At 33.3% G+C, this 15,358-nt stretch overlaps 1 protein-coding gene across 1 annotated transcript in view; it reads right to left on the bottom strand.

The window, feature by feature from the left end:
• Nucleotides 1-15,358, bottom strand: part of LRRIQ1 (leucine rich repeats and IQ motif containing 1) — a 171,021-nt gene that overhangs the window by 103,646 nt on the left and 52,017 nt on the right. The window contains exons 14-15 of the mRNA XM_010975087.3: nt 13,745-13,838; nt 1,078-1,257 (exon numbers count right to left, since the gene is read on the bottom strand). Coding sequence (XP_010973389.3) covers nt 1,078-1,257; nt 13,745-13,838 — 274 coding nt within the window. The remainder of the gene's footprint in view (nt 1-1,077; nt 1,258-13,744; nt 13,839-15,358) is intronic.

Here is a 15,358-nt window from a genome sequence, read left to right as displayed (position 1 = left end):
CCAAAGAACTGAGGAATCTAAATTTCAGTATAAGAAGTGTCAAGAGTCACCTTCATATAAAAATTGTAGATTGTTATACGTTTAGATTTCTGGAAAGATAAATGTGAAAAACCTTAGTATTTTTTTAAAACTATACATTATAACAATTGGAACAATTTTTAAAGCTGTAACATTTATTTATAACCTGAATAGACTATATTCAAAAACATTTAAATAGAAAAACCAACTCTCACATAGAATAAGCATGTATGAAAGTAAAATAGCAATAATTTAAGTATGTAATCTAATAATTAAGTCTAGCCATTTGGAAGCTCCGTTTCATCAGAAGTGAAATATAAAATAATTTTCCTTTTTAATTTGTGTTTTCTGGAGCTATATAAATTAGAAAATACAGTTTTAAAAACATCAGTTGTAATGCTTCCAGAATTCAGGGTGAGGAATGGGAAATTCTCTTCCATTGATTTTTTTCTTTTAGGACTCTACTTTCCAGCTTCTGCCTTCCAAATATATGCATGTGATGACTCCTTTTCTCTACTGCATTCCTATAATACCTTAATATACAAATATATGTGTAACATGATACTTTACATGTTATAAATATATATATAAATATTATATGCTTTATAAAATTACCTTGCTCTGTTGTAACTATTTATCTAATTTTCCCTTAAAGTAATCTGTGAATTTTTTAAGGGTAAGTGTAATACTTAGCTTATTATGTGTCTTGCCCATCAATAATTGTTGAATTAATTGTATAACCAACCGAATGTTTGCACCTTGTCTTAAAACCATCATCATGCTTTCAATTCTTATCTAATTTAACATTTAACATCATCTTATCTCTTATCTAGTTTAACATTTAAATTATGTTTTAAATTATATTCAATATACATATTAATACATTTCAAATAATAAAAAAGATGGTGCCTAGAAGTTCTTTTTTAAAGCAAAAATATCCCTGAAACACACTGTACTAATCCAAAAGAGTATGACTGTATTAATGAGAATAATTTTTAAACATATGTATAAATTGCATTATATTTTTTAATTATAACAAGGGAAAGATAACAGTCTTACCCTTTTCCAGTAATATATTTCTCAGTTAGTAAATTAAATTCTCTAATCTGGGACCGACAAAGTACCAGGAAATGCTCTAATTCTAGTTGATAGTGTTCTTCAGTGTGACTTTCTGAATAAGAGGTTAGCATTTCATCATTTAGGATTCTTAGAGCAGGTAATATTTTAAGTAGAGAATGCCTATTGGAAACAGGAAAATAATTAATCTTGAAAAGGAGAGTTTATATCTAAAATAATTATATGCCTATTACTTAATATAAGCACAGAGTATAGTTCAGAAGCCATTATTGATTTTGCAGAGAAAATATACTGTTAAATTAATTTTTTAAATGTATGGTATCATATCATGTACAAAGTAAGTTTTAGAGTTTTTGACACACATTTAACCATTTTCTTCTAAAATACAAATGGGAAATTCAAGCAGTTGGAAACTTGGGCTGCGAGTAAATAAAAGGCTGCATTATGAGAAGCACAGTATCAGACACACTCCTTTAAAAATAATATAATTAAAATAAGTTGCTGTTTATTTCAGAAATACATATGAGTTCTGATTGAGTCTCAATAAAATATAGTAAGAGTTGGGCTAAAACAAGCGAGGTGGTGATTACCATGATTTTCATGATCTGAAAAATCCAAAATGATAATATTTCTCCTTGAATTATAATTCAAGGATTATAATAAAAATCTATTATAATATAATAAAATCTATTATATATTTAATATATATTATATAATATATATTTTACTTACTCAGAAAAAGGGGTACACTATATATTATATTATATATAATACAATCTATTATAATATATTAAAAATAAGAAATGAGCAAAAGTATATATCAATTTAAAAGAGCAATGCTGTGAAAAACTAGGTCAGAAAGCAAGAGTGGTCCACCAAGCCTAGCCACTTAGAAGTACTTCCCAAGCCTTTCACAAGAAGAGCCTGGGCTTTTAACAAGGCTATTGATGGTCACAGGGGCAAAATAGACTTCTCGAATGGGTAAAACTCCTTAGTGAAAAACTAACAGTTCCTATGAGGAAAACTACCAATCACTGACAAAAGATATCAAAGAAGACTAAACAAATGGAAAAACATCCCATGAAAAATCTTCATGGATAAGAAGATTCAATATTGTCAAGAAGTCAGTTTTTCCCAACTTGATCTATGGATAAAATACAATTCCAGTAAAATACCAGCAAGATATTTTGTGGATATCAACAACTGATTCTAAAGTTTATATGAAGAGGCAACACATGCTGAGAGTCTACTTAATTTTGAAGGAGAAGAGCAAAGTTGGAAGACTAACACTACCTGACTTCAAGATTTACCTATGAAGCTACAGTAACCAAGAAAACGTGGTAACAGCCAAAAATAGACAAGTAGATCAGTGGAACAGAAGAGAGAACACAGAAATACACCCACATAATACAGTAAACTGATCTTTGACAAAAAAGCAAACACAACACAAGAAGAAAAGATAATCCTTTCAACTACTGGTGCTAGAACAACTGAACACCCACATGAAAAATAAAATCTAGACACAGACCTCTCACCTTTCACAAAAATTAGCTCAAAACGGATCACAAACCTAAAAGCAAAATGCAAAACCTTGAAACTCCTAGAAGTTAAATAGAAGAAAATCTAGATGACCTTGGTTATGGGAATAACTTTTTAGGTACAATACCAAAGACATATCTGTGAAAAAATTATTGATGAGTTGAAATTCCTTAAAATTAAAAATTCCTGCTCCTAGGGACACTGTAAAGAGAATATGTCATACATTAGAAGAAAGTATTTACAAAAGACACATCTGATACAAGACTATTATTCAAAATATACAAAGTATTCTTAAAACTAAGAGAAATGAATGTCTCAAAAATGAGCCAAAGACCTTAAAAGACATCTCACCAAAGAAAGGATGGCAAATAAGCATTAATTAAGGAATTTCAAATTGTAATGAGATACCATTAGCTCTGTATTAAAATGTCTACAGTCCAAAACACTGAAAACATCAAATGCTGGTGAGGATGTGGAGAAATGGGAATTCTCATTAAGTGCTGGTGGTAATTCAAAAATGGTAGAGACACTTTGGAAGACAGTTTGGTGGTTAACATATTTTTACCATTCGATCTAGCAGTCAGGCTCCTTGGTATTTACCCAAATGAATTGAAAACTTATGTCCACACAAAAAGCTGCCCACAGATGTTTACAGCAGCTTTATTTGTATTAGCCAAAACTTGAAAGCAATCAAGATGTCCTTCAGTAGGTGAACTGACAAACTGCAATACATCCATGCAATGTAATATTATTTAATACTAAAAAGAAATGAACTATCAAGCCATGAACAAACAAGTAAGAAACTTAAGTGCATATTACTAAGTGGAAAAAGCCAATATGAAAAGGCTATATACAGTATTATGATTCCAATGGCATTACAGTCTGGGAAAAAAGCAAAACTATGAAGACAAAAAAATTAATGGTTGCCAGGGGTTAAAATAGAGGAGGAGATGAACAGGCAAAGCACAGAGGATTTTTAGGGCAGTACAACTCTTCCATATAATACTATATGGTAGATACATGTCATTACACATTTGCCAAAACCTTGGAATGTAGAACACCAAGAGGGAACCCCAAAGTAAACTATGGACTTCGGGTGATAATGATGGGTCAGTGTAGGTTCACTGATTGTAAAAGGTGTACCACTTTGGTGCAGAATTTTGACAGGGAGTCTGTGTGTGTAGGGACGGGGGTATGTGGGAACTCTCTGTACTTTACGTTCAATTTTGCTATTGACCTAAAATTTCTCTAAAAAATAAAGTTTATTAATTAAAAAACAAAACAAAGAGTTCCTGAACACTAAATAAAGGTTGGCAAGGTAAGATGACTAAAATACTAAGAGTTAAGAAGGAAAACTCCAGTCAGAGCCCCAGCTTCAGTTATTTCTTCTACCTAGACTGTAGAGTCAGGATTGATAAATCCATTTAATTACATTTTTTTAATGGAGGAAGTGGTCCATCACCCCTCCACCACTCCAGAAGTAATGCGTTTTCGTTTTCTCCTTACAGACATTTAATAGGGAAAGTGTTAAAAGGATTAGATTTGGTTCTTCAGGGTAATTATCAGATGTTTTACAACATTAAGAAACAGATAAAAGCTTAATGCTTTGCTAATAAAGAGTTTAGACTAATTAAGAAAATTTGAACCCACATATTTTGAACTTTTTTAGGAGGCTTGGAGCTAGAAATGCTTGCCAAATCATAAACTACCTACCACATTTACCACAAAAGGTTAAACAAACAGCATACATTGTGTTTCTGGTTAGATTCACTTTAAGATATGGTTCAAAAGCAGAATGTTACACTGAGATAACATTTATTCATAATAAGTGATGAGGTAATCAGAGGTATTCACCTCAAAAGTATAATATCAAATAAAACATGAAATCTTTAACTGAGGTTCTCTTCAAAGCAGGGGAAGGTTACTCTCTGAAATTGAAGCTGAGAATAATAAAAATACAATGGAGAATTGACTATCCATATTCCACCCTGCCAGTTTATTACAGTAGTAAGGAAGCTACATTATATTCTAAATCAATCTTTCTTCTTTCTCTCTTTCTTTTCTTTTATTTTGTTATGAAGTGAAACTTTTTACTAAAATTGCAGTCAATCAAGTAATTATTTTTGAGAGATGACAGGATTTTGGCAAACAAGGTGGATCCATCTCAACTTAGTGAATTCTAAATCTTTATCAAAACACCCAGTAAACTTTTCTTCAAGACACAACTGCAATGTCAAAATAACTTATTTAATTATAATTATAAAATGTCAGGTATGAAATAATGATTTTTGAGATGTAATAATAAATGGTAATGAAAGTTAAGACTGTATTGGTGTTCCATCCAGCTTAAAAAAGACGATCTGATTGTATTACTGGTTCTGTTTCTTTGGATTAAATTTCCCAAATTATAGAAGAGCAAATACAAAGCTTTAATAATTTGATGTAAATAGTTCTTGAGAATAGCCAACGGTTCTAATTCTTTGGGCACCAAGCAAATTTCTATCTGATACCCTGGTCTTCAGAGTGGACTTGACTAGCAGAAGGAATGGGATGGGCCAATGACAGGCACTAGACTTTGAAACAGGTGTATCTTACAAAGGAAAATTAATATCGTATATTATCTTGTTATTAGTTGGATTTCTTAGGAGTTAGGTAAAGTTGATTTTCTTTTCTTCTAGGGTATAATCATTTCAGTAAGCTGTTGTAAGCACAGAACTTTTCACCAGGATGCTGGACCCACAGTGGTAGTGCAGATGCAGTGACCCCTATGAGACACTCCTGAGCAGCCATCTTTCAGGTCTCAATTTGGTTAAATGAGGAGGTGTCAGCAAAAGGAAGGCAATGCTCATGTTGCTAACATGAGAACCTCAGGGTCAAACACACCTATTCTTTTTCTTAGTCACTCTCTAAATCCACTGAGACAGGAATTCAAGCTAGATCCCTCTGTGTGACTCCAACCCTGCAGGGTGGTGTTTCTGAAGAGACTGTCTTTCACCTACTCCATCAGTGGTACTGAAGATGCCTTTTAAAATGCAGTATTCAGCTACACAAAGATCTCTACTGGTGGGTTCAGGGGAATCTGTATTTTTAGTATATAGACTTTCTAGTGCACCTTAAAGAATAAAATCACTGCATTGGGAAGAAAGTAGACTACAACATGTTATGCTAAAATCAGAGATGACAGGTTTAAAGTTAAAAAAAAAATAACCTCTGAAATTCTAATCATTTGCAAATTGTCTGAAATTTACCAAAATATAGCTTGCATGAAAACTTGTAGCAAACTCTATATATCAACAGTATCAGGAGAATTTGCTAAAATAAGTGATATTTTGGTCTTGAGCAGTTATATTCCAGTAATATGTCACTGGTTAACATTGCCATTGGTTTTATATAAATGATATGAATATTTCTTAGAAGACTATTCCTGTAACTCTAAAAATTAAGAGTACATACCAAATATATGGAAAAAATCAGTTTTCTATTCAGAAGTAATTGATAGTTAGAATGAAGAGTGATTTTAACTAAGAAAATCTAATACAATCCAACAGGCAAAAATATAAGAATTTGCTTTATCAGACTAAGAGACATATCTGTATTTTACCACAAATATTTTATTTAACAAAATAAGCATTTATGCTCCAGATGACCAAAGAACTGAAAAATAAATTCAAAGATAATACAGGACATTAGATTTATTTCTACGTGTTGCAGCTGGCATTGTGTGGAGCTGTTGAGATATTGACACCAGATCAGCAAGGGGCAAAATAATCATTTTATCATCAAATACTATATTCTGGACATGGTTATTGATATAGATATCATTATGTACAATATTTTAGCTACATACAATAATTCTAAAGAATGTGGGTCAATAGGTCTTGAATATTTACATTTAGATTATGCTGATGTTATATTCATCATCTTTATATTTTAAAAAAAACCAGTTTATTTCAGTCAGAATATTTTGAACTTCTTTTGGATGTAAAAATTTAGTTTGCTTGGATCTTTAAGAGTGTGACAATGTCTTGAAATTTTTGAATTATATAATAAATACCTAGACTGGAGTTTGTGTTCTACTTAAACATTTTTTCTTAATTTTTCTTAAGGAACAGTAGTCAGATTTGTGTAAGTTAGTAGTGCATGGATTGAGCTTGAATTCAAATGCAGTCTTATGAGAGCCTATGATAAATATGTTAGACAGTGCTGTAACGAGTTGATTCATGCTGGAGACGAAGTATAAGGACACTGTGAGATCTCAGCATTAGTTTTTCCAGCTGGGCTCCTCCTAGTCAAGGGCTGAATCAATATTTCATTTAGTGAAAACTTCCTGGTGCATATTCTGTCACTTAAGAAGCTCTATTAATCATTAATGAATGAAACACATTCCCAAAGGAAATTCCAAACTGAGTCTGTGGATTAAGTTTTAAAAAGAGATTTTTTAGTACATCAGTTTTGTTCGTGTTATCACTGGCTAGACATGAAAGTAAGAAGCCAATTGGGAAAATCTATAACTAATCCCTCTGTTGGTATCAGGGGGTTATGTAAAGTTCACTGGAACACACTGGTTAAAGTTTGAGTTGATCCTTTCATTAGCAAATCCGTATTTTATAGATTACTAGATTTTAAACCCTTTAGATAAATGAATCTCTTCTTAAAATTATAAAAGCTGTATTAGGTCAACTGATCTAAGTGAAATTTGATAGGCAAAATTTTCAAGTTGGTATTACTCTAGTCCAGAAAAGTTCATTTAAACACATAAATTGTAATAGCTAAATAATTGTACATATTTATAGTATAAATACTTATTTTCATTCAGTATTGATTATTTCTAATTAAATATTTTCCTTAAGACTTCTAAATATACATAGTAAGTACAGTAAAATGTGAATATTTCTTTTTATATACTTACAACAGTTTTCTATCAATAGATTTTACAACAAGCATATTTTATGCAATAAAATAAAATGTTTATGCCTCCCACAAACAAAATAACAAAAAATAAATAATTTCAAAGATTATTCAGGATATAGGTTTATTTCTAGTTGTTGCAACTGGCAACGTAGCAGCTGTTCAGATGGTAATTGATACCAGATCAACAAGAAAAGTCATGTGCTATTTGCCCAACACCTAATAGAAAAACCACTGCCCCTAAAGAACTTGCTCCAAATAAAAGGCACAGCTGCTACTTTTATTTGTCACTGCATGCCAACTATGTAACTTGGTTTTTATAGTTACTTAGGAAAATAAAAATCTCTCTCTAAAAACAACCCATCAGACATTTTCATTATAAATTATATCACCTGCCAGGCATTCTTTTGGACATACTTACACTCTTCCTTTTGTATAGGAAATTTCATTCTAAGATCTGGTTCCTAGAAATGAGGACCCAAAACTTGGGATTAGTGCTTTGAACCCAATGTTAGAGAAGCACTGCCCCAGAGTGTGAGCCACTGCATCTGATGGGGACCCCGACTGCTTCTCTTCCAGAAGAGGGGGTCTCTCACCACGCTGGCAAAAAGTCTAAAACATATTTACGTGGCCTATTCACACATATGCACAAATTCTTTACATAGTTGTAATTTCTGATCCCCTTATGATTTGACATTAACTAATAGGTGACATTTCCTATAATAATTTGTCCTAAGATCAGTTTCTTAGGAAACTTGGAGAATCTGATAAACACTATGGTTCCTTAGGAGTCTAAGGACTCCAATTTTAGAACTCCAGATATGGATAATTGTTGCAACTTAACAATAACACAAATTGTCAATTTATAGAAAAGGACATTTCAATCACTAAAGTATACTTAAATTCAATAGAAAACTTAGAGGGGCTGAAACAGGATTTTTTTCAAGCTTTTACACATACACGTAATTAAATTCAGTAATGTATTCTTCCAACAAATAATTTTAGATGTCTAAATGCAATGCATACAAGGATTTGTGTGTGTGTATATATATATATATATATTTTTTTTCTTCCAGCTTTAAACTAGAAGGATCTATACAGTAATCTCAGGCCACTTCTACTACTTAATTTTATACATTTTTAATGCTTGGACTTTCATTTAATTTGGCTACTTTTCCCTAATCTCTTGTCACTTTTCCACTAAAAACAAGCTTTCCCAAACACTACTTTCCTTTTCACACAACTATTCAAATTTTCTCTACAGCTTCTTAAAAATCATGGCTCACATTTATTGAGTGTACTATTTGCTAGGAACTACTATGAAGTGCTTCCACATGGTAACACACTTACTACTCCCAGAGACTGTTTCTGTGCTCTGATACCCAGGTTCGTCTCTGTTTCCCAGCTTCTTCTGCAGTTAGCTTGGCTGTGTGACTAGTTATAGCCAATGGAATATCTGTGATCACTGCCACTCTTGAGGGCCGAGTGATAAAATGTCAATTGTGCTTTGCTGGTGGTCTTTTCCCCCTACCACAGTCTACTACCTAAAAAAGTCAGGCTACATTGAAGTTATATGACACAGAGCCACAAAATTGGAGCAGCCTGAATTTCTTTGTGTGCTTAGATTAGACAGGCCAAACTCACATCGGATGTAATGTAAACAAAAATAAACTACTGCATTAAACCATAAGATTTCTGAGTTTGTTGTTGTGTAGCATAACGTATGTTACCCTGATGAATACATTCTATGATATGGGTACTATTATGATGCCCAATTTACTGGTGAGAAACAGACATAGCAACATTAAGTAACTTGAGCAAGCAGATAGCTAGGAAGTGGTGGAACTAGATATGCACCTAGCAGTTTACTCACAAGATCTATGTATATACTTACTATGCTGTGGTCCCTTCTCCATGACCACAGGATAAAAGACATTTTTATCCTAGCATGCAAAACCCTTGAGAGTCCGGCAATAATGTATCAGGAGAAACAGCAGAGCACAATGTTGAAATTCCAGGCTTCAGAACTCAGATCCCACCCCTGACACGGACTCACTTCATAACAGGGCAAATAACAAGGTATCTAAGCTGCAATAAATACATCTGTAAGATGAGAAAGATAAATACAGAAGCCAACTCAGATTCTGTGATGTGAAGTAATATGTATAGGTAACTAGCCTACTCTGACACACTCTAAGTGTAAGCACTTGATTTCCTATTTCTTTCCAATGGTATTTCCCACTATACCCACTGCCCTGAAGAGACGGGCCTTCTAACAGAGCCCAACCGCGCCTTTCACATTCCCTCCATGTTTTGGATATTTCCTCCGTCAGAAGTGCTTTCTGTTTGTTTGTTTTAGTTTGATCTTCAACCTTACCAAACTTTTGAGGTTTAACTCAAAGTTTGTCTCTTCAACACAGGCAGTTTTTCCTGGTAACACTAAATTAAGGTAATATTTCCAAATTTCTAAAGCATATCTGTTGCCTACAATAATCATCTGACACTTATATTTTATTAGGTACTAAAATCCAAGAGCACAGACTCTGGAGCTAGACTGGGATTTGAACCCTGGCTCTTCTACTTGCTGGCTGTGGGAAACTGGGAGGTTATCTAGTCGTTTTTGTAACTCAGTTTCCTGAACTATAAAATGGGGACACTAGGTAGCTATTTCATTAGGCATATTGTGAGGATTAAATGAGAACATTGCTGGGTGCAAAGTAAATGTTGTATCAGTATCTGCTATAGTTTTCATGGTTATCAATTTTTGCATACATTTTCTATCTGTAACAAGGTTATAAAAATAGCCTGAAATCATGGGTTTCATTGAATTTCCTTTATAATGTCCAACATGTTAGGCCACATGATATACACTAAATACTTGGTGATTGAATAAGAACCCATATACACTCTGGTTGGCCTAGCAACAGAAAATCATGGATTTTTTTATGTTTACCATGTCCAGGAATTGTTCTCAACAAAATATGTGCATTATCCCATTCAAATCTAATGACTATCCCATAAGATAGGTACTATTATTATCCTCATTTTACCAATGAAGATTCAGAGCCATAGAAAGTTACTTGGCCAGGATCACACAATATGGGGCAGGAGGAAGATGTCCACTGTTTAAAAACAGTGATTTCCAAGTTTCAGTGCACAGTGAATTACCCAAAGGGCTTGTTAAAACACAGATTACTGGGAATCAGCCTCTAGTTTCTAATTCAGTGGGTCTAGACAGTGTGCAAGATTTTGCATTTCTAACAGGTTTCCAGGTGATGAAGCTGCTGGTTTGGGGAACACCTTTAAGAACCACAGCACTGGGTTACACTCTTCAATGCTACACAGCTTAAACTGCCCTTGGAAACAGATGTTTCCAAACTAGAAGTTGACAAGTTCTGTCCTAAAACATGTGGAAACATACCAAGTTTCCCTAAAAAACAGTGTAACATTAGAAATTTATGTGGCAACTGAGCTTTAAGGAAAAAAGAAAGAAAAACAGATTTTCTGGAAAAGATGATAACTCTTCTGCAATACTCAAGTTGTCAATGAGTAGCAAAGCACACAGGTGTTTGACTTGGTGTAAAAATGCAGCTATCTTCTTAATCAAAAGCCAATGAACTAATTCAGGAAACAATACGTCTAGAAAGACGATGTCAGAAGTTTTCAGCAGCCTCAGAGGGAGGGAACAGAGACTACTCCCTGATTCTCTTATCTTTTTCTACAGGCAGATTAAGTCAGATGTAGGAATTTTAAACATAATCAGATCATTGGTTCTATGTAAGATATATTCCTCTGAAGTCATCAGAAGAACAAGGGTCTTCACAGCTATGGCCACACATCACAGAAACCAAATCAGGGCAAAGAGTCAACTGCTTCTTCCCTAGGATCAGGGAAGAATTGAAACCTTTTTTTCAATTAATCATTTCTCCTTGTCTGTATTTTGTTCATAAGTGTATTTTCATTACTTGATCAAATTGATAAGACTTGCTGACTTGATCCAAACTGAGGATCCTGAAACAGATTTTCCTACCTGAATTTTAGTAAATGTTTGCCTTTCTCTACATTTAGTGTGTTGCCAAACCCACCTTGCTAAATTAGGCTATAAGCCCTGGATTGTTTTGCCTTGATGTATCATTGACCTGATATGATACAAATATCAAATGTACAATAAGTCATGTTAAAACATCTAACAAATGCATGCTGCTGGACATAAAAAGAGATAAGAGTTCAGGCCAGAATCATCACCAGGACCAGAAAACTCCAAAGTGGACATATGCAAAGTGTTTCAGTATCCTGGGATGATTCTAACCTGGCCCCAATAAATGAGTAATGATCTGAGGATGTGTGAGAAAAACCACTTAAAGTCAAGGGAAAGAAGTGGAAAGCAAAAAGGCAGAAAAATTACAGGAACCCACAAGGAGATAAGAATAATTCTCATTAGCCAAAGTTGAAAGGGTACAAGATACACATAAGAGACATCAGGCAGAATACTCAGAAAATTGGTGTCTTAGTAGTGGGGCTAAATTAGTATTAGTCTAAAAATTCTTTGGGATGTCTATAACAGAACTTAAAAGCAAGCTTTGAAAGCATCTCATTAATTCCAAGTAACTTAGCTGCTGCAAGTCAGAAGTAAAATAGATGTTATTTAAAGGAGAAAGAAACCAAATTAAGAAATCAACAATATGAAATTGTAAATGTCCAGAATACAACCAAAATTGGCCAGGTATCCAAGAAGCAGAAAAGTATGACCCAGAATCAGAAAAAAATAAAAAAAGATAGACCTCAAAATGATAAAGATAATGAAACTAACTGACAAGGATGTTAAAATAGCTATTATAAATATTATCCATATGTTCAAGATAGTTCAGGAAAATATGAGCATGATTAGGAGAAAAATTGTAAATGTTAAAAAATAAAGGAAACGTCTAGAAGTGAAAATCACAATATCTGATCTGAACTGAAGCAGTCTAGATGGGATTAACAGGAGCATAGACACAAAAGAAGAAAATATCAGAGGACTTGAACGCACAGCAATAACTAGTAAGACTGAAATATAGGCAGAAAAAAGAGCAGTAAATATAAGAACAGAGCAATAGTGACTTCTGGAATATATCAAGTGGTATAATACTGGTGAAGGTAGAGTCCTAGTAGGATGAGACAGAAAGGAGGCAGAAAAAATATTTGAAAAAATAATGGCCAAAATTTTTCCAAATACTATGGCAACTATAAATCCACTGTATCCAAGAGGTTCAGTCAATCCTGACAAGAGTACATCTGTATAAAACCACACCAAGGCACATTATAATCAAATTGCTGAAAACCACTGATAAAGACAACACCTTAAAAGAATCGAGAGACAGAGGAATGAAGAAAGAATGTCCAGAGATTTCTCATCAGAAACAATGAAGGCCATGAGAGAGCGGAGAGACGGTTTTAAAGTACTGGGAAAGAGAGGACCGACTGCAAAGGGGCCATGAAGTAATTTTTTGAGGTGATAAAAATGTTCAATATCTTGACTATGGTGATTTTTACACAATATGTGTACTCATAAACAACAATGATTAAGTTTATCATATGTAAATTATCTTAAAAAATCTGATTACAAAAAAAGATGAGGGTCAACTTGGAGAAAATAGTGTTAGCATAATATGAGAGTTTCAGATTAGAGAAACTTTTCTCAAAAGTAAAATTCATTTAAAAAAATCACAAAATACTTTTCTTCATTTATATCTAGGTGCATTCCAAAGAGAGGCATGAATTCATATATGCTTATAGTATCTACTTTAACAGACACTATATTTCTCTTGTAGGAAAATAAAACAAAATCATCTTACTGGCAGAAAGGAAATAATTTTAAATAGCACACTATGGGATTTAAATGACTCAAAAAGTAATTCCCAAAAAATGGCTTTTCTGTAAATATAAAACCTAAGTTAACATCATACTAAAACTGTCACATCATCAATGGTATGGATCGAACTGTCATTTCAAATTTGCATTAGTTCATATATGTATAAACAATTATTTTAGGCAGAAGATTTTCTTAAACTATTTTTACAAAACCGTTGTTTCGAATAACTTTTAAATTATTTTTTAATTAATGTTTCCCAAGCAATTAGTACACACAGAACAATTTTTATCGAATTACGTTCTCGGCAACTATAATAAAGTATGTACTTAGGGTACAACAATGCTTCTTTACCGCCAGTTTATTTCTTGAAGAAGTGGGTTTCCAGTGAGAGACAGTTCCTGGAGAGAAAAACATGCCTCAAACCACGTTATGGCACTTGTAAGATCTATGGGAAATAAATAATAAAAATTATTATGAATGGTATTACAGGTAAAGAAAAATAATCACAAACCAATGATCATTTTGTTTGTTGGTTAGCTTATTAAAGAAAAGCAATGAAACATTTATCCTATAGAAGTATCATGAAATGCCTTTAAAAGGAGGCCATATTAAGGACACAGACTCTGCTGTCAAAATACATATTTCTACCACTTAGCAGCTGTGTGAATTTATGCAAATCACACAACTGCTTGATGATTCAGGTTCAAATCTATCTCTTAGGGTGAGGATTAAATGAGATAATGTGTGTAAAACAGTTTGTGCCAGATTGTAAACATAAAATCTATAAAAGTAAAATCAAAAGTAATTAAGACAGTGGTAAAACTGAACATAAACCTAAATAAATTATATTTTTACTTTCAAAAGTAAAAATAGTAGGTCAATCTAGGGTACATTACAGAGTAATTTATTCTGGAACTGGTCTCCCACAGAAAATGATCATAAAACTGGACAATATATATGAAGCACCTGTTTTTGAGCCGGACTCTGAGAGAAGGGAAACACACATGGTGAGCCGACAATCACAATGGCTTTCTGCCTAAAAGCATTTTACCACTTTAGAGTAAGAAAGTGGAGACCAAGCAAAGAGGCTGTTTTGTTGAGTGAAGAGGCAAAGTTTAGACCTGAAACTGGAATTCATGGTGAAAAGTACTGAGAAGAAGCTGCGTGTGTATGTATCGTGGGGATGGAGCTGGGGAAGAAGTCTATGTGAGTTTGTACCGCAGGTCCTTCGACAACTGCTAGGTGTTACACAGGCAGGGCAATACTCTGAAAAACCTAGCAGAGATAACCTGCTGTAGGGCTAAGAGCTGAATGATGACAGCAGAGTTCATGCATCAGTGAAAGACACTAGGGTTTTAGCCCTAGGAGTAAAGACAATGCCCTGGGGTAGGGGCATGCACTAAGAGTTGAAAAACAAAATGACTTGTCCTTGGAGAGAATTAAATTAAGGCTGACAGAAATGAAATTATCCATCAATTCTTTTTTAACTGTCTGTCAGAATTACACTTAACACTGTTTAAAAGGAAGACAACAGTCAGACTCAGTAAACCATTTTATGTACAATGCTCAACATACAGTTTAAAATTATTGGACATAAAAAGAAATAGGCAAATATGACTCATTAAGAGAAAAGCAGTTAATAGGAACACATCCCAAAGTAGGCCAAATGTAAATCAATTTTGGACAAAGACACCACAAAGTCATTCCATGATGAAAAAAGTTTCTTCAACAAATGTTGCGGGAACAACTAAATAACCATATTAAAAACTGAACTCATCCCCTACTTTATACTTCTCATAAAAACTAATTTGAGGTGAATCATAGACCTAAAGGTAAAAACTAAAAGTATAAGATTTCCATAAGAAAGCAAGAAAGTATAGAAAATCACCTTCTCAATCAGAAGGTTAAAAAATATTACGAAGGACACAAAGAGCAAAAACCATTAAAAAAAATAAGTTTCACCAA

This window comes from Camelus dromedarius, chromosome 11, assembly GCF_036321535.1.
Source record: "Camelus dromedarius isolate mCamDro1 chromosome 11, mCamDro1.pat, whole genome shotgun sequence".
NCBI classification, from domain to species: Eukaryota; Metazoa; Chordata; class Mammalia; order Artiodactyla; family Camelidae; genus Camelus; species Camelus dromedarius.
The sequence above is the reverse complement of the archived record's forward strand: the minus strand, read 5'-3'. Positions and strand labels throughout refer to the sequence as shown.